Source organism: Lygodium microphyllum, chromosome 11 (genome assembly GCF_053477565.2).
Source record: "Lygodium microphyllum isolate KBCC chromosome 11, Lygodium_microphyllum_v1.1.10, whole genome shotgun sequence".
NCBI classification, from domain to species: Eukaryota; Viridiplantae; Streptophyta; class Polypodiopsida; order Schizaeales; family Lygodiaceae; genus Lygodium; species Lygodium microphyllum.
This window is the reverse complement of record NC_141145.1, coordinates 97,730,355-97,749,239: the sequence shown is the minus strand read 5'-3', so window position 1 is coordinate 97,749,239 and position 18,885 is coordinate 97,730,355. Positions and strand designations below refer to the sequence as shown.

At 46.2% G+C, this 18,885-nt stretch overlaps 1 protein-coding gene across 4 annotated transcripts in view; it reads left to right on the top strand.

Annotated features, from left to right (window-relative positions):
• Positions 1-18,885, top strand: part of LOC148029133 (ABC transporter B family member 25, mitochondrial-like) — a 280,954-nt gene that overhangs the window by 52,933 nt on the left and 209,136 nt on the right. For all 4 annotated transcript variants that reach the window (XR_015692380.1, XR_015692381.1, XM_087687888.1 and 1 more), the window contains exons 4-5: positions 13,215-13,416; positions 15,257-15,417. Coding sequence is in view for 2 of the 4 variants with exons in the window: in XM_087687888.1 (XP_087544014.1) it covers positions 13,215-13,416; positions 15,257-15,417 (363 nt within the window). In the remaining 2 variants the exon portion in view is untranslated. The remainder of the gene's footprint in view (positions 1-13,214; positions 13,417-15,256; positions 15,418-18,885) is intronic.

Below are 18,885 nucleotides of genomic sequence, written 5' to 3'. Positions count from 1 at the left end.
AGCTCCACATCATTGAAAAAACGAGATTTCCCTCTCCCTTCAGCCCTATTTAGCCTTTCCCCCACTTGCATGGGAAAGTTTTGCCAAGTGGCAGCTTTCTTAATCCATTTTCAGTAATTTCCAGCCATTTAATTAATTTTCAGAATTAATTAATTCTGAAAATTAATTCAGCCCTTAATCCATGCTTAGAAAATTGACATTGCCCATCCAAAAATTAATTGGCTAGGCCATTTGCAACCCAAAGTGGTCCCATGCATTAATTGACCCTTGGACAAGCATTAATCCATTAATTAATGCCTAGTCCCTAGTGTCACCACTGACACTTAATGGCCAATTAATGGTCCTAGAGGCAAACCGACACCAAAATTCACCTAGAATCTAACAAGTGTAACTTGTTACAACTTTTGCCTTTGACACCCAACTTTTTCACAGGGTTCTTGGGCCTTCAATTGTAAAAAAGTAGCTTGCACCTCACATGTGCAACATGTGCATCTTTTAATTGCACATTTGATTAATCCTTTAATCAAATGTCAATTAAACATAAGCAAAGCATCAAATTTTCTCATCCTCGTGATAGAGAGAGAGAGAGAGAGAGAGAGAGAGAGAGAGAGAGAGAGAGAGTATTAACGTCTCTAAAAGGCCAATGTGGCCTATGAGACCAAAGCAGTACATACAATGATGGTGTGTTTCTCATCTGGAATGAGAAAAATGATGAAAAACATGCCTATAAGACTGAAAAAGAAATGAAATAGTGTCCTATAAAAGGGAAACGTGTCAGTGATCTGAAAGTGAGAGTAGAGAAAGGAAAACTCTCCATCAATGATATGTCTGTTCTCTAGGGAGGTGTATCTTTGCATGGCTGAGGCGTCTCGGCATCTGTCTCCTGTGGCGCTCAATGATGGCTTTAATTTGTCTGTGGTGTGGATGTCTAGGCCTTCGTCCGGGTGGACGTGGGCGCCTAGACCGGCTAAGTGCCACTGCTCTATCCAAAGGGACACCTACAGAGGATGAGGTCCAATGATTCCTATCCACATATTCTGAAATTTCATCTATATACAGCCCAAAGAGTGTCGGTGAAAGTGGACAGCCTTGTTTCACCCCAATGGTGCTATTGACTGTATTTGAGATGCCCTCAGGTGTTCGTACTCTGCCTGCCACTGTCTCATACAGGGCATAGATACTCCACTGTATCTCTACGGGCACATCAATGTTTTGCATTCTTCTCATGAGTCTAGCACGTGGCACTGTGTCAAAGGCCTTGCGAAAGTCCACAAAACAGCAATAGATCTTTTTCTTGAATGCCTTGCCTTCTTCGATGATTGCCCTCAACGTAAAGATTGTTGGGTATCTCACACGCCTTACTTACGCCTACGCTCATATGGGAGTGTGCGGGTGATCACTAGGACACTGGGGCACTTTTTACTCTCGGTGGGTATCTCACACGCCTTACTTACGCCTACGCTCATATGGGAGTGTGCGGGTGATCACTAGGACACTGGGGCACTTTTTACTCTCGGTAGGAGAGGTTTTTTCCCCCAGATTATGTGTACTATTTTGTATGTGCTTGTGGTGCACACTTACGGGCACTTACTGTGTTCGGGTGTGAACAGCCCCTTATAACTCTAAGGTATAAGGGTTATCATTTGTACTTTCAGCTTACACTCTATTCAGTACTATTGCATTGGGTGTCGTGCTCAACTTTGTCTCTCACTCTCACACTGTCTACTGTACTTCAGCTGCACTCGATCCTCTCCCATCTGACATTTGGTATCAGAGCTCAGCTCAGAGCAGTCTTCAGTCTGCAGTCTGCAGCCCACTCCAGTTCAGCCAGCCCCCGCCAGTTCTGCCCCAGCCGCCTGTACCTGTGCGTGTCCTGCACAGCGTGCTATCTGTCCTGCACAGCGCGCCACCTGTACCTGCGTGCTGCCACCTCTGCCCAGCGTGTCCTCTGCCCTGTGTCTGCCCAGCGTGCCCCTTCGCCTGTCAGTCTGCCTGCGCAGCCTCCCTGCGCTGAGCTAGACTGTGCCGTCAGCTCCAGCTGCCAGCGCGCCACCTGTTTCCACCACCCAGTCCTGGGTACCGCCTCCTCTGCCCAGCACGCGCCCAGTCCTGCCTGCGCGTGTCACTGGACTTGCACGCCTGTACCTGTGCGTCAGTCCGACTGTACCCAGCAGTCATTATCTCGGGAATCGTGCCCGTCGTCAACACGCAGAGGTAACATTCTGCACTTTTCTTTTACACAGGAGTTCGTGCAACAGGTTCAGGTTCAGCATTGGGAAACGTGCTGAACAGCAGGTTCAGTTTTCAGCATTGGGAAACGTGCTGTGTCTGTCTGTGACACATTGAATGCACATTTTGGGGCTTTTGTAACAGACATTTGTGACAGAAATTTTGGGCAGAAAATTTTGGGGCTTTTGATGTTTTAGTGCTGCTGAGCACTAATTGCACCTTGGGAAGCGTGCATCAGTGACAGTTTTTTTTGACAGAGTACCCTTTGCACATTAATTGCAGACTTGTGTTTGCTGCAATTTCTGGAAATTTGCAGATTTCCAGCCCGTACTGCATTGACATTGCTATATTGCCTTTTGGGAAATAATGGCAAATCAGGGAGGAGATGTATTCACCTATGTGTCCAAGGAAGACCGATTGGATGGGAACAATTATTCCCTTTGGTCTTTCATGATGAAGAATGTATTAGTGGCAAAAAATTTGTGGGATTATGTCAGTGGAGAGGAAGCACGACCGGGAGTTGTGGCTCCCGCTACTCCTCCTCCAGGAGGACGTGCAAGAGGGCAACCTCAGCCCCCTCCACCTCACCCCGCTCAGCCACTTCCCCCAAGAACTGCAGCTCAGAAAACTTGGGATACACGGGATGCACAGGCTATGTCGCTGATTGCATTGGCAGTTCAGCGTTCTATCATTCCTCATATTCGTTCAGCAGCTTCTTCACAAGAAGCTTGGTTGATATTGGAGCAGATGTTTGCAGGAAAGAATGAGACTCGCATCTCTTTCTTGAAGAAAGAGCTAGAGACTCTAAAGATGAATGAGGGTGATTCTATGCAGGATCATCTCAACAAAATTCAGGACTTGCGGGAGCAACTCATGAATGTGGATGAGTACTACTCAGATGCGCAGCTGATTTCTACAACATTGAATTCACTGCCTCCCTCTTACTTGGCTTTTCATACTGCCTTGAACCTCACTATGAGGATTTCGAAAGAGCCCATCACTTTCATTCAGCTTGTCAGTTTGCTTCTAGAGGAGGAGCAAACTAGACGGAACAGTGGTGTGGATGGTATAGCCTCTGAGCAGGCTTTTATGTCAAGGCAGAAGGGTAAAAACAGCCAAGGGAAAAATGCTTCGCAGAGTTCTGGTAGTAGTAACACTTCACAGACAAGTCAGAAACAGGGGGGCACGCACGCCAAGAAAGGAAAATGCCATTACTGCAAGAAGCCTGGCCACTACATCACTGAGTGCAGGAAGCGCATCGCCAAAGAGAAGAAGAAGGAGTCAGGGATGTCTGTTTCTGCAGCTCCTTCCACTGCTAGTGAGTCCGCGTCCTTTGTTGCAGACAGGGACTATTGTTTTTACACCTGCAGTTATGATGTCTCTTGGGCTGATAGAGCATTTAGCTCTACAGAAGATGCTGACACTTGGTTCTTTGACAGTGGTGCCTCACGGCATATCACATCTCGTAGAGATTTGTTTGCTTCTCTTGGTGCACCTCCCGTTGGGAAGTCTGTTCAGTGTGCTAATAATGCATCATACCCTGTTCGTGGTATTGGGGAGATTCAGCTTACAGCCATTGATGGCTCTATTCTCCGCCTACAGGATGCTTTGTATGTGCCTGGCATTAAGAAGAATCTGCTTTCCATTTCTTCTATGGCACGTTGTGGTTTGCAGGTCACCTTTGATGATGACCGTTGCATGGTCCGTGACAAGGAACACATGACATTGGTCTTGACAGGTTCTCTGTGTCATGGGTTATATGAGTTGGATGCTCTTTCGGTAGATCAGTCTGCATATTTGACATCCACTCTTACTCCTGCTATGTTAGAGGCAGAGTTATGGCATGCTCGTTTGGGGCATGTAAACTATGGCAGCTTGATGCTATTACAGCGTACTAAGATGTTGGATGGATTACCTCTCTTGGAGAGACCTCCTGAGCATTTATGCGAGGGTTGCATTTTGGGGAAAATGCATCGTTTCTCTTTTCCCCGTGATGTTGCTTTTAGAGCAACAGCCAGATTGCAGCTTGTGCATTCGGATGTTTGTGGGCCCATGCAGACACAGTCATTGGGTGGTTGTTACTATTTTGTAACATTTATTGATGACTTTACACGTTTTTGCTGGGTCTACTGCTTGAAAAAGAAGTCAGAAGTGTATGATGCATTTTTGGCTTTCAGTGCACTTGTGGAAACTCAGTCTGGTTGCAAGATTAAGACTCTCCGTTCGGACCGAGGGGGGGAATACATGTCCTCTATGCTGAATTCTTATTTGCAGCAGAAGGGCATTATCCATCAGTACACTACTGCATATACTCCACAGCAGAATGGGGTAGCAGAGAGGAAAAATCGGTCACTCATGGAGATGGCCAGATGTATGCTGAAGGCAAAGAGTTTGCCTCATAGTTTTTGGATGGAAGCCGTCATGAGCGCTTGCCACATTTTGAACAGATGCCCTACCAAGGCCTTGAAAACCGTCACACCTTTTGAGGCTTGGCGCAGCCGCAAACCTTCTGTTGGCCACTTCCGTACTTTTGGGTGTCTTGCATATGCCCATATTCCACAAGTACTTCGAAAGAAGTTGGACAACAAGGCTGTAAAATGCATCTTTATGGGATATAGCAGCGAAAGCAAAGGCTACATACTCTATGATCCCGTGACCAAGAAGGTTTTTGTCAGCAGGGATGTTGTATTTGATGAAAAATCAGAATTATCCTTGGCTGGTTTTGATACATATCAGGCTGCCCGTGATGTCTTTGAAGGGCTGCTGCCCATCACATTTGGTGATTCAGCTGGTGCTTCAGCAAATGAACCTAATGTTCAGCCAGCTGCTCCTATGGAACATGCAGTAAATCAGCACATTGCTGAAACTGAAATTCAGCAGGAACTTGTACACAGTCAGGAAGCAAGACAGGTGCCTAGATGGTACACGCAGACTATGAGAGATAGTCATTTGGAAACACCCTTGGCTGGTCGTACTCGAAGGCAAACTCGACTGCATGATTCAGCACATTCCATGGAGTTTGTTATGGCAGCATGTACTCATGATAATGAGGGGCCTGAATGTTTTGAGGATGCACGACATAGTGTGCATTGGATGGCAGCCATGCAAGCTGAATTGGATTCTATTCATAAGAATCATACTTGGGATTTGGTGTCTTTGCCAGTTGGCAAGCGTGCCATTGGTACGAAATGGGTCTACAAATTGAAAAGGAATGCAGATGGATCCATAGATAAGTACAAGGCACGGCTGGTAGCTAAAGGCTACGCACAGAAAAAGGGCATTGACTATGAGGAGACCTTTGCTCCTACCTCCCGTATGACGACCATTCGGTCTATGATTGCCTTGGCTGCACATTTTGGTTGGAAAGTGCATCAGCTGGATATAAAGACTGCATTCTTACATGGGGAACTTCAGGAAGAAGTGTATGTACAGCAGCCCATTGGTTTTGCAGTTGAAGGCTCAGAAAATTTAGTATGCAAGCTGAAAAAAGCTCTATATGGTTTGAAACAAGCTCCACGAGCTTGGTACGCAAAGATAGATGCCTTCTTGCTTAGTCAGGGGTTTGTAAACAGCCCATCTGAGTCTACCCTTTATGTACATAAAGAGGGGGGATCCATGCTGATTTTGTGTCTATATGTAGACGACCTTTTGCTCACTGGAACACGTGCTGATCAGATTTCAGCATTCAAAAATAATTTACAGCAAACTTTTGACATGTCTGACTTGGGTATTTTGCACTATTACTTGGGCATCCAGTTTGTACATGATGCTAGAGGCATTGGATTATGTCAGTCAAGGTACATTGGGCAACTTCTTGAGAAGTTTGGCTTACAGGATTGCAAGCCAGTTTGTACACCCATGGAACCTGGGCTCAAACTGTCATTACATGATGACAGTGATTTGTTTGATATCCATACTTATGCTCCAGCAGTGGGATGTCTCATCTATCTATGCCACACTCGGCCAGACATACAGTTTGCCGTTTCAGTTTTGAGCAGGTACATGCATCAGCCTCGTATGTCGCATTGGCAAGCTGTGAAGCGTGTGTTTCGTTACTTGCAGGGTACTAGAGCTCTTGGATTGCTTTATGCCAAGGGGGGACCACTGCAGTTACATGCTTACAGTGACTCTGATTGGGCTGGTGATTTTGATACTCGTCACTCCACTAGTGGCAATTGTTTCTTTCTTGGCTCGTCATGCATTTCTTGGCTTAGCAAGAAACAATCCACTGTTGCCACGTCGTCATGTGAAGCTGAGTACAAGGCAGCCTTCACTACTGCAGTTGAGTGCGTATGGCTTAGACGCTTACTTGCTGATTTGGATGTATCTGTTACGGAGCCTACTCCTTTATATACTGACAGTCAGAGTGCCATTGCAGTGGCACGGAACCCTGTGTTTCATGCTCGCACGAAACACATAGAGATTCACTATCACTTTGTCAGAGAGAGGCTACATGCAGGTGATATCAGCCTTGTCTACTGTCCTACCACCAGCAATGTGGCAGACATCTTCACCAAAGCTCTTCCACGAGACAAATTTGAAGCATTTCGCGATGCTTTGAATTTGACGCCCTTTGGTGGCGGATGATCCTTGTACACTTGATCACTCTTCACTCCAGGGGGGTTTGTTGGGTATCTCACACGCCTTACTTACGCCTACGCTCATATGGGAGTGTGCGGGTGATCACTAGGACACTGGGGCACTTTTTACTCTCGGTGGGTATCTCACACGCCTTACTTACGCCTACGCTCATATGGGAGTGTGCGGGTGATCACTAGGACACTGGGGCACTTTTTACTCTCGGTAGGAGAGGTTTTTTCCCCCAGATTATGTGTACTATTTTGTATGTGCTTGTGGTGCACACTTACGGGCACTTACTGTGTTCGGGTGTGAACAGCCCCTTATAACTCTAAGGTATAAGGGTTATCATTTGTACTTTCAGCTTACACTCTATTCAGTACTATTGCATTGGGTGTCGTGCTCAACTCTGTCTCTCACTCTCACACTGTCTACTGTACTTCAGCTGCACCTCGATCCTCTCCCATCTGACAAAGATATGGTCTAGAGTTGTATATCCCCTCTTGAAGCCAGCTTGGCCTTTTGACCTCAGGCCATGCATCTCGGCCCATTCACTCAATGCTTGTTTCACGATAGAGCCATATATCTTGGCCAGCATGTGTCCAATCATGATAGTTCGGTAGTTACTAGGTAGCGCGGGGTCTCCACTCTTAAAGAGCGGCACAATAATATGGTCTGACCAACAGGTTGGAAATCCCTCACAAACTGCCCTATTAAAGATGTGAGCCAGCGTTGGTGCTAGAATATCACAGGCATGCGTGAAGTGTTCAGCCACGAAATCCTCATGGTCTTGGGCTCTTCCATTTTTCAGTTTCCATATGGCATTCCTCACTTTTTTTTCTGTGAAAAATCTGCAATTTGCTGGTCTTGAGGTTGAGGGGAGTGGCATAGGCTCTTGGCCAGGAATATCATAGAGTGTGCAAGCATATCCATGCCAATCATCCGGTCTAGTAATTTGTAGGGGTGGCTGGTTCTCGTGCATCTTTTTCCATGCTCTCTTGCTGTCCTGCCCCAAGAACATGGAATACATTTCTGTTTCTAGTCTGCTTAGGTATTCCCGCTTCTTTTTGCGTACCAACCGTCTGAAGAGTGTTCGAGCATGCTTATGTGTACATATGCCAAGTGCCATCTCTCGCTGAAAACGTGCTCGTGTCTCTATGCACTCATCATCATACCAGCCATTCTGTGGAGCATTACCTCGTGGAGGTTTATCTGACGGTGTAGTGTGTGGGAAAGCATATGCTGCTGAAGTGTGTATTATCTCGGCCAACTGTCCTGTAAACTCATCCAGAGAGGCCCGTGTGTCTAGCTCCCTCAATGCATCTCGCACAGTAATGCTGTATATGTGTGAGGTCGCTTCCACAAAATCATAGCGTGGTAATTTTGGTATGTGTGACTGTGCTTCGTGTATATGCCCATATTGCATTGTGAAAGCTAGAATAGCATGGTCTGCTACTAATCCAATTGGTCTGTCTGAGATTTCAAAATTTTTTATATCAGGTAGCAAGTTGGGTGATCCAATCAAATAGTCCACTGTGCTTGACCCTTTCTTGTTATTCCAACATGTGAAGCCATTAGATCTTGGCCACCATGGTAGCCCGTTAAGGATGGCCAAACCATGTGCACTTCCCAGTGCCAGTAGGTGTGTTCCATATTCTGTTATCTCTCTATCTTGGGCTGATCTAGCTAATCCCACTTCATCTAATGCAATATCTCTGAACATCTCATCACTAGTGTCAAAGAAAGCAGATTGGTTGTTTCTTGTGCGTGCATTAAAGTCTCCTGCTAGTAGAACATCCCCAATTCTCATGTATCCCATTATGTCCTCATATAGTGGTGTATACGGGGATGTCTCTTTAGGGGCAAACTTAGAGTATGCAGGGGGAAAGTAGCATATGGCAATATACATGTCTCGAGTTCTGCTTGTACGTAACCTAATCCACATGTATCTTGCCTCTACATCTCTATGTACCACTTGGACTGTATCTCGGAGCTCTTCTCTAAATAGAATTGCCACGCCTCCTGATCCCCTCGTTCCTCCAGGCCGTCTAGGCTGAGGGCGATATACACTTTCCCATCTATATCCATATACATCATGTAAACGGCTGTCTTTACATTGATGTGTCTCAGTATACATAGCAATGTCTATACCTTTGAAAGTATCCTCAAAATAACCTACATCTGTCTTAAGGGAGCCATTGCAATTCCACAGTGTGAACTTCAGGGTCTCATAGGCCGTGCACCGTCATGCCGTTCTTTTCTCTGTGATGATGACTCTTCCATCTCTGTATACAGCCCATTTACCTGCTTTCCGTGCCTCTAGAACACGTGGCATATTTTCCCTCTTGTGGGCTAACTGGGCTGGGGTGAGGTCTTCATCTAGGTAGATCTTTTCTCCTTTGAGAGCGATCCTCTTGGAGAGGAAGGCTCTCTTCTTTTCCAGGTCTCCAAACTTCAAGATGAGGACTTTTGTTTTTGTGTCAGCCTTCCCGACTCGCCAAGCCCCAATGATGGGTACATTTGTAGCTCCAATTTTGGTGGCAAGAGCTGTAGCATCTTCAATTGGGGAGCTTTTCTCATCTAGTCCAACCACTCTTACGTGGAGTGCGCGTGCCCGTCTTTTTGCCTCTTCTTCCAAGGTGGCATTCATGACTTCCACTTTGTTGCGATGCATTCCTTTGTTCTTTTTTTTTGCCACATCTATCCATTCTGTATTTTCTTTGACGGTATTCTCAACATTCTCCATTTTCTTTTGGGTGCCTTCCACCACACTTGCATAGGTGTGCATGTCCTTTTTTAAAACATCCATTTCTTTTTGTAGTTCCGGTGTGGTTTGTGGTTCCTTTTGTGCGTCCAGTTTCTTTTTGCATTCCTCTAGTTCTTCTTGTAGATTAGAGATCAATGAGTCTTTCTCTGCCATGCGTGCATCCAATGTTTGTTGCATCTCCTTTTTTAGTTCTTCCATCATTTCAGCTCGAACCCGTTCTTGTATGTCCTTTTCCATTTCCTTTCTCATGGTACGTATTTCAGCACGGAGTATGGTCAACATCTCCTCATATAGTGTTTCATTAATTTTGCGGGATGTCTTCCCATATCTACTCGACCCTGGAGAGACATTCCAATCTCGGGTTTTACGCCCATAGGTTTTGTATCTCGTGTTCTTTGGCGGTGTATGAAACATTGTCTCCATGGTTGGTTTTGTGATTCCTTCATTGTCAGTTTCTTCCATCGTAATTATAGTGTGCGCTATAGCATAAAACTGTTTATAGTCTGAGTAGAGTAGTAAACCAGTGACATAAACTATCACTCTAGCATGAACTAGAGACAGTATATCATAGACTGTCAATGTGATTGCATCATAAGATATGACTGTAGCATGAAATGTTAATGTGCGTCGGTCTGAAATCACACAGGTTTCCACTCCACACAGCATGCAAGGTTCACATCAGTCTGAGTACATCTGCAATCTCAGTGCATTCACAGTGTTTGCATTCATATCAGTCTGAGAGAGTGTTTGCAATCTGAGAGAGTGTATGCATACGTCACTGCTGCCACAGTACATTCACAGTGTCTGTATTCATGTCAGTCTGAGAGAGTATCTGCAATCTGAGAGAGTGTCTGCATTCGTCACTGCTGCCACAGTACATTCACAGTGCCTGCATTTATGTCAGTCTGAGAGAGTAAGTGCAATTTGGGAGAGTGTCTGCATTCGTCACTGCTGCCACAGTACATCCGTCACTGCTGCCACAACATTCATTCGTCGCTGCTGCCACAGTCCGTTCGTCACAGTGCATTCGTCAACCTACATTCGCCAGACTTCATTCGTCAGAGTACACTGCTCTGCCAGATACGTGTGCTGGTGTCATGTCTGTCTTGTCTGCATCCGGCTCGTCACACCTGTTGTGTCAGCGTTCGTCCATCACATCAGCGTCATGCCCGCCACACCAGCGTCACACCCGTCACACACGCTAGCGTCACGCCCGCCACGTCACGCCCGTCGTGCCAGTTCCCCGTCGCGTCAGCTCCCCGTCACTCCAGGCGCCAGCTCCCCCGAGAGAGAGAAGTTACCCCGAGAGGCTGCAAGGGAGAGAGTTAGCTCAATTCCCTCTATCTCAATCATCGACTTAGCCATCTTCTCTTACGATCTCCCATCTCGAATCTATTCCACCTTCTTATCTCTTGAATCTACTTGCGGACGATAGCCTCCAAGAGAGAGGGGGACAGAGGGAGTAGGGTGCTTTAAAGTTGAAGAAGTTGGAGGCTTGAAGAAGATTAAAGAAGATGAGCAAGCTGCAAACTGGTTTGTGTGGTGAGATAGGGGGCAGGGAGCTGCCCTTTTAGACAAGTTTCAAGAAACGGTTAGAAAGGGGCACTAATGGTCAGATGTCCATGCAGGAAATGGCCACTTTGTTTGGACAGAACGAATTCCTATGGAACTGTATGGTATGACCGTATGGAACATTCCGTATGTGCACGGAATGCAACCCTGTCACATGCTTACAGAATTGATGTGTGTTCACTCACATGGAGGTTGTAGATATAACTAACAACACTAAGTGTGCACCCATGTGCACACAAGTTGACATTGATATGCCCTAGAAGGAAACTCTTTAAGCTAAAAAATGCATTACATACATAAAGCATTCAATCAGCTCTTTCAGACATCCCCAAAACTGAGATATAGTATTGCCATACATGTGCTGTGGACATACCTACTCCACATACTCTTTACAGGATTTGTAAACAGATTGTCCACATACTCGACAGGAGATGGGAAAGACTATAGGTGACTTTGCGCTCATGAGTAGAAATGCTTTTCTTTGCAGTCAGTACTCTGGTAGCTTCTTTCATTCACATATGGTTTGGAATTACAGATCACCTCATTGGCTATTCACTTGACATATCATTGAAGTCATTCGTTGGGCTTCTTTGTAATTTTATCTCAGGAATTTTGTTTTGAAGGTGTTTCTTAATAGATTTTTTTTAAATTTGGGAAAAACCTCCAAGTATCATTGGAGATTTCTACAACAAACTATGTGGTAGGTCAACTGATTGTCGATATTGATTAGCTTTTGAAGCAACGTTTGGGTCTCCACAGAATGCAGCAGTAGCAAACGAGGAGGCAGATAAACATCAGGGTAAATTGATCTTTTGTGAAGGTCAATGGTTCAATTTCAAGATCCATAAGCAACAATTGAAGTAGTTTGGGAAGTTTTACCACTAGGAGGCTAGGTGTTTGAGGATGGTTGCGATGCTTGTGGGGAGAATGTCATGCACTTAGGCACCATCCACGTACAAGTGGTCACACACCAGCAGTTACCATAACCATGGGTGGGCAGCATGATGCATGGCAGGTAGGTAATAGATAGTTGGTGATAGCTTGCCATGTGGCAGGTCAGACAGGTGAGATCATATTGTAGTTTGTGGGACTGAAAGAATTGGCAGGCTGTTGGGTAGTTGGAGATTGCAGGTTGGAGCGTGGTCTTAGTTAAGCTCAAGCCAAATTCGAGTTGGGGTGGCTGGGCACACATGCCTATTCAAGGCAAGAATCGTGGAAATAATTACATTGTGATTTCATAACCCCGTGTTATGATGTTGAACCATCAGGAATTGTTATCTGCTCCTACTGAACAGCAGAAAAAGTGTCAAGGTATACGAGTATGACGTTGAACCATCAGGAAATGTTATCTGCTCCTAGTGAACAGCAGCAAAAGCATCAAGATATACGAGTATGTGAGAGTGACACTTGAGAAGTGTGAGCAGGAGTGTATGTGAAGTTGATCTGGGATTGTGGCTGATCAGAGGCCTGCTGCCCTGGACAGGGCAGCAGGCATGATTTGATGATTTAGAGCATGTGAACATGCACAATTGTGCACGGGATGGATTTGCTGTTGGCATCTTCCCCCTTGTTCCTACCCATACGACTGCCATCATATATACAGAATGAGGGTCATTTCTGCACTTGGGTTCTCTAATCTTTCTCTTAAGACTAGTGGGACCCTCTCTTATTTCAATGTGTCTGACATAGGTATGCTCACACTGAGCATAGCCCTCATTGCTTCCACAGAAAAGACAGAGAGTGAGTGCGTTGGGGGCATTGCACGCATTTCATGTTGAGCCACTTTGTACATTACTAACTAATACAACACCATTCCACAGGAAAAAGAAGTGTTGGGAGAAGGTTTATCAAGTATGACCATTCCAAATGCGAATTGCAACCCGTGCTGCCAAAGCTAAGTATATAGATAACTGCAAACTTTACTGCCAAAGTTAAGTGCATAGATATCTGTAGAGCTCACTAAAGAAGTCCAGAGATCTGCTCTTTGCCACGATGCTTTAACACTAGTGTTTTTTTCCTCTTAGTCTTTTCAGGTGAAATAATAATTGACTTCTCTTTTTCTTGGCAGGCAGTGAGTGCTGGCTTGAATGAAATGAGGTATGTAGTCTTTGCACCTTTGGGTCATGCTACTGGGAGGCGTGTAGCAGTTCATCTTCTCGATCACATATTGGGGTTGGACCTTACATTTTATCTAGAACGAAGTACTGGTGTGCTTGCACGAATTATTGATCGTGCTCAACGCTCAGTTGTCCATATTTTTCGAGCTGTGGGTATGTTAAGAAATGCTGTATGACTGAGACCCCCCCCGGCCCCCGCACACACACATTGAGCTTTGTCCTATAACATGGAAACCAATTTGTGAAGGTTTTTAAGAGAGATTGCAAATTACTATGTAACTGGAAGAGTTTGTTTAATCATATGAGGTACATGACTTTCCAATATACTCACCATCATTCATGGTTTGTTTTATTGCTGTTATAGTGATTGAATAATGAAAGTTAGTGGTGATAGAATTTATTTGGAGCTGCTCTGGATTCACAGGAGCAAGGATGCAATGCTGTGATCACAATCCCAGTGTGACTGCCAAGTTATCGTGTTCTAGACCCCTCAGGAAGCCACTGAAACTGTTTCCAGATTAAGGTGCATAAGACTCATGCTGGCTTATAAATGCTCTAGAAGTGGAAAATAAGATCTCCATGGATGCTTTGCATTCCCTAAGGTGAGTGGTTGTTGATTGCCGGTGTGATCTTGTGATTGGGGTTTAGCAAGGAAGGCAGGGTGAGAAAAGAAGTGTGTGGATTTGACCTGTTGGTTTTTCCTCCCATGCTATGGCATGGCTATTCTATTGATTAATACCTTAATCCTTAGTAAGTGTGTGCATGTTTGCCACAACACACACTTATGTGGCTTTAGTTCCCTGTTGACAGAGATTGAGTGGCATGAGCCCCTTGGCCTTCTCTTTCCCCTTACCCTTGAAACACCTGTGCGTATACTTTCTAATACATGGTTGATCATAACTCCTAATGATGTTTCCAAGTAAATTTCATGTTATTTAATGGCCACATTAGTTTACGTGACAGTTCCTTCCCCTTAAGAATGGTTTTTGTCCTTGGAAACAAAATTGGGAAGGTTTAATTGTAAATTGGGAAACCTCTTCTGATGGTATTCACATGCTCCCAAGTTCCCTATAAATTTCACATTGTGCCATAAACAATTGCCCGAATTCACAATCATGATCTAAACCCAAGTTGTTCATTGAAATCTTCTGTGCCATATAGATATAGTCTGTAGTCATTGGATGCCTCTGTTGGACATAGGATGGGTTTGAGGCTACACGATAACAACTAATGAAAGCTCTTTAGGATGGCATGTATCTCCATTGTGTCTATAGGCTGGATCCATGTGTGCTTGGCTCTATATATTGAAAGGGTTTCTCTCTCCCCAAATCTCTTTATACTTATTGCTTCCCCTTAGTTCATGTTTCATAGTAACCTGAAAAGAAAAATATTTGATGGTGTAAAAGGGGTTACTGTGGCCATTCTGTTTGTCTGAACATTGAGTGTTGCAATGAGTTATACATTTATGTCAGGGATTTCTGTAGTGGGAGAGTCATTGGAGGAACTTAAAGCAACCTTGGTCCTTGACTATCTAAGATGACCTCTGTGTATGATATTGACTGTCATTTGCTATGGCATTGCCATATTCAAGGACCTTTCTTATGAGAGTGTCAGATTATTTGCTGGTACTTCTTATTCAAATTAATTCTGAATCTTTGGTAAGAGCCCAAGAAGATCACAAAACCATGCACTCTGGCTGGACAAGGTTTCAGGCCCTGTAATCAGTTTCGAAAGCCCATTATAAAAAAGTTTTCTATGCTAAGTCTGAAAGAGTCTCTTATGTGTTGCTACTTGCTGCATTCTTGAATCTGTGATTTTTAAAATCTATTGACATACACAATTCATGTGTCTGACTGTTGCAAAGCAATATTTGAAGTCCCAGATTTAAAGAGCCTCTCAGTAGGCCTGAAGGATATGTAACTAATATGTGTGTTTCTTGTTAATTCAGGAATTGGTATCACATTCTTTAACCTGGAAATTTTTTATGTTTCAGTATTCACATTTATCCCCACAACTATCGAATTGGGATTAGTTTGTGTGCTTTTAGCACAGCAAATCAGCTCAGCCATTGCTGGCATTGTGCTATTAACATTTATTGGCTATGTTTGGTGGACGATTGACATCACAACAGCTGCTGCTGCAAGTCGCAAAGAGGTACTATGAAATGTGGAAATTGTTACTTTGGCTTAGGGGTTTTGAATTAAAAGTTCATTGGTGAAGGGTTCATAGTAACATAGCATAAACATTATAGTAAAAAGCCTACAACAATGTTTATAAGGGTCTAAACTCACATGCTTATGCACGCACTTGATGTATTACGTTTTAAGCTATAATCATGTCAGGGGTCTACTCCTAAAATTAGTTATTAAACTTGCATGACATAACAATTGAAAGGTTCTAATTTCAGAAATTCATGCAATTGTTTAATGTGCTACTTATGAAACAAGTTACAATATCACTTGAATATATATATATATATATATATATATATATATATATATATATATATATATATATATATATATATATATATATATATATATATATATATATATAACCCCGTAACTCTCCTGCCATCGTGTATGCAGCTGCTGCTCTGCCCACCATCATTCCTGCCCTCTCCTCCCCCCCCGCCTACTGCTCATGGTCCCCCGCCTTTGCCCTGTCTACTCCCTGCTCTCTCCCCTGTACTGACTGGCCGCCGCCTCCCCCGCCGCCTCTGGTCCGTCTACTTCCCTGCCTCTGCCCCGTCTACTCCCCTGCTTCCTCCCCCGCACTGACTGCCCGCCGCCTCCTCCCCCCGTCTCTACTCCACCTCCTCCCCTGCCTCTACTCGGTCTACTCCCCCCCGCCTCTACTCCATCTACTCCCCCCCACCGACTCCCCCTCCCTGGGGAGCGTTGCTCCCTGGCATGGCGCTCCCCCAGCGTTGTCTTTGCCTCACCCGCGCCCGCCTTTTCCCACCTTCCGCCAGCTCCCCCCCACCGTGTAAACAAGCTACACACCATCAGGATGGACAATAGATGCAAGCTAGACTACAGAAGTGTCCAACACTCCCCCCCACCATGTAAACAAGCATCCCCCCCCTCCCCCCCCCTTTGCCATCAGCCCTCCTCCCCTCCTGTTGCTCCCTTCACCTGCAGCAACATCCCCCCCACCTCAGACACAGTGCAGCAGAGTGAGTGGTAGGTTCTCAACAAGGACGTGCGATGGAAACCTCTGGTTAGACGCCAGTGCATTCCATGAGTGCCTCCCAGTCAAACACCTTGCGCATCATCCTTTTTAAGGAACAGCTCTTGGCCATCCGGGCCGCAAAGTTGGTGCTAAAATAAACAATGATCTTTGGTCACGGGACACTCCCCATTGAGGGCTCAGTTGTGGGATTGGCTCCACTCCACGCTGCGCATTGGCACAGCGCAGATCAGGGAGGTAGTCCTCATGGGCCGAGGGATCTTCATGGTTCGACTCACCTCTGTGGACGCATCCCGTGAGTTAGTGGAGAGCTCGCCCTATGCCTCCACGAAAGGGGTCATCTGCATGGTTCCCTGGTATAGCGGCTTCACAGTGGAGTCTTTTGCGCTCCATAACAGTTTTCTCAGACACCCAGTCGCTCTACTTTTCCCCGGACTGGCAGTAGAGTACCACTAGTTAGTAGAGGACTTTGGTTGGCTCTTTGGCACAGTTCTTCCTGCTTTCTTCGCGGATGCAGTAATAGCTGCAATAGTCCCAAAGGTACGAGTGGCCGTGAAAGACACAAAAAGCATACCAAAGTTCGTGGAGATTGAGGCTGGAGGTCACTCCTTTAGGAAATAGGTCATTGTGATTGGGCAACCAGGGCAGTGCTTGCGTTACCACGGCTTTGGGCATTAGGTAGTAGATTGTATGTGTTTCGTGGCCAAGGCAGCTCTGTTGGCAGGCCCACAGGTGGACGTTGATGGCTTAACATGGGTCCAGAGACGACAGAGGGGGAGACGGCAGGGGGGGCCGCAGACAGCCCCTCAGACCCAGCCTCGACAGCAAGGGGCAAGGGGGCGAGCGACGCCCCCTCGGCAGAGCACTCCGTAGCTCCCCCACCCAACATGACCGCAGTCCCCCACATCCATCACTTGCACCACAGACTACGTCACCTGAGATTCCACAGCCACCATACCCCTCCCCCCTCGTTTCCCATGCCCCCCCCCCTACTGACTCTGGTCCACAGCTCTCCCTTTCGAGAGCCATCAGCACCCCCACCACCCCCCCCCCCACCCACCGAGCACCTCACCTGATCCGCAGCCGTTTCAAGAGATCCCTCCCAGACCCACCCCCCCTTCCTCCCACAGGTGGGGATAAGTCATGGAGGGGCAAGGTCCATCTACTGGCACCACCGGATGGACCTAACTACACTTTTTTCCTTTAGTCCTCTTTCTTAGGGGATCAAGCGATGACACAGATTTAGGAGGATCTGAAGAGTCAGGTGGTGGACCACATCTCCCAGTGGATGGGAGACGAAGGACTAGCACTGTTTGCACAACAGTGGCCTGGTTGCATGATGGACATTAACTGGTGGGTTGGAGCTGAGGTACCACACTTGAGCATGTTCTTTCGAGGCCCCCCACAGTGGAGAGCTTCGAGGGATGTGATCGAGTGGCCCCTAGCACAGGCGGCCCGTTTTTACTAGTGTACAGAGTCACGACTATTAGCTTGGCTGATAGATGCAGTGATAGTACCACTTGGAGCATCTATCACCCCTCTGGTTTGGCCAAGGGCCACCATGGGGGACTGGAGTTCACTGTCCAAGCTTGCGGCAAAGCGTACTTGCATGCCCCGTAGTTTTTCCTTCTCATCAACAGCCTCCACACCGAACAGATGTCTGTTTGGTCAGTCACAGGTTTCCCCATGAGCTTACACCTTGCATCTTGGAATGTGAATAGTCTCCACTACAGTGGGGCACGGGGTTTCAAGAAGTTGATTGTTCGGCAAGAGCTGTAGCATGCTTTTGCTGGACGAATCGATATCTTACTTCTACAGGAGCAGAAGCTCACTCCCACCCAGGCCCAGCGGGTAGGGAAGGTACTCCTGGGCAGGTGGCACACCTACTGGGAGCATGTCATAGATGCCCATGGCAGGAGTGAAGGTGTATGCACTTCTATTGGCCTGAGTCTCACCGCCTGTGTATGAGACCGCCCGATGATAGTGGTGGGGAGAGTTCTATGGATCAGATTGGATATTAGGGATTCGTGCCTTGGAGTCCTCAACGTCTATGCCCCTATGGAGGTTAGGGCACGCAACAAGTTCTGGGTGGAGATCGCAGATGTACTCCCAGAGTTGGACTTCTAGATCGTTGGAGGAGACTTCAATAACCTGGAAGCTTTGGAGGACCAGTAGGGCAGAGGTAGAAACTACTACGGTATGGCTGGGGAGGAACAGGAGGCATGGGAGGTCTTTTTACTGGCAGTAGGAGCACGTGATGCCTTGAGAGACCCTACCTTCCACACGAGGGAGAGGTTGCTAGACTTCTCTTGGGGATACAGGCGGCTAGGTGGAGTCCTGCTGGAGCGGTTGGACAGGTTTTATGTGGGAGAATGGGGTGGCTCTCGTGGAGGACAGATTGGGCAGTTGGTAGGCACCACGTTGTCTGAT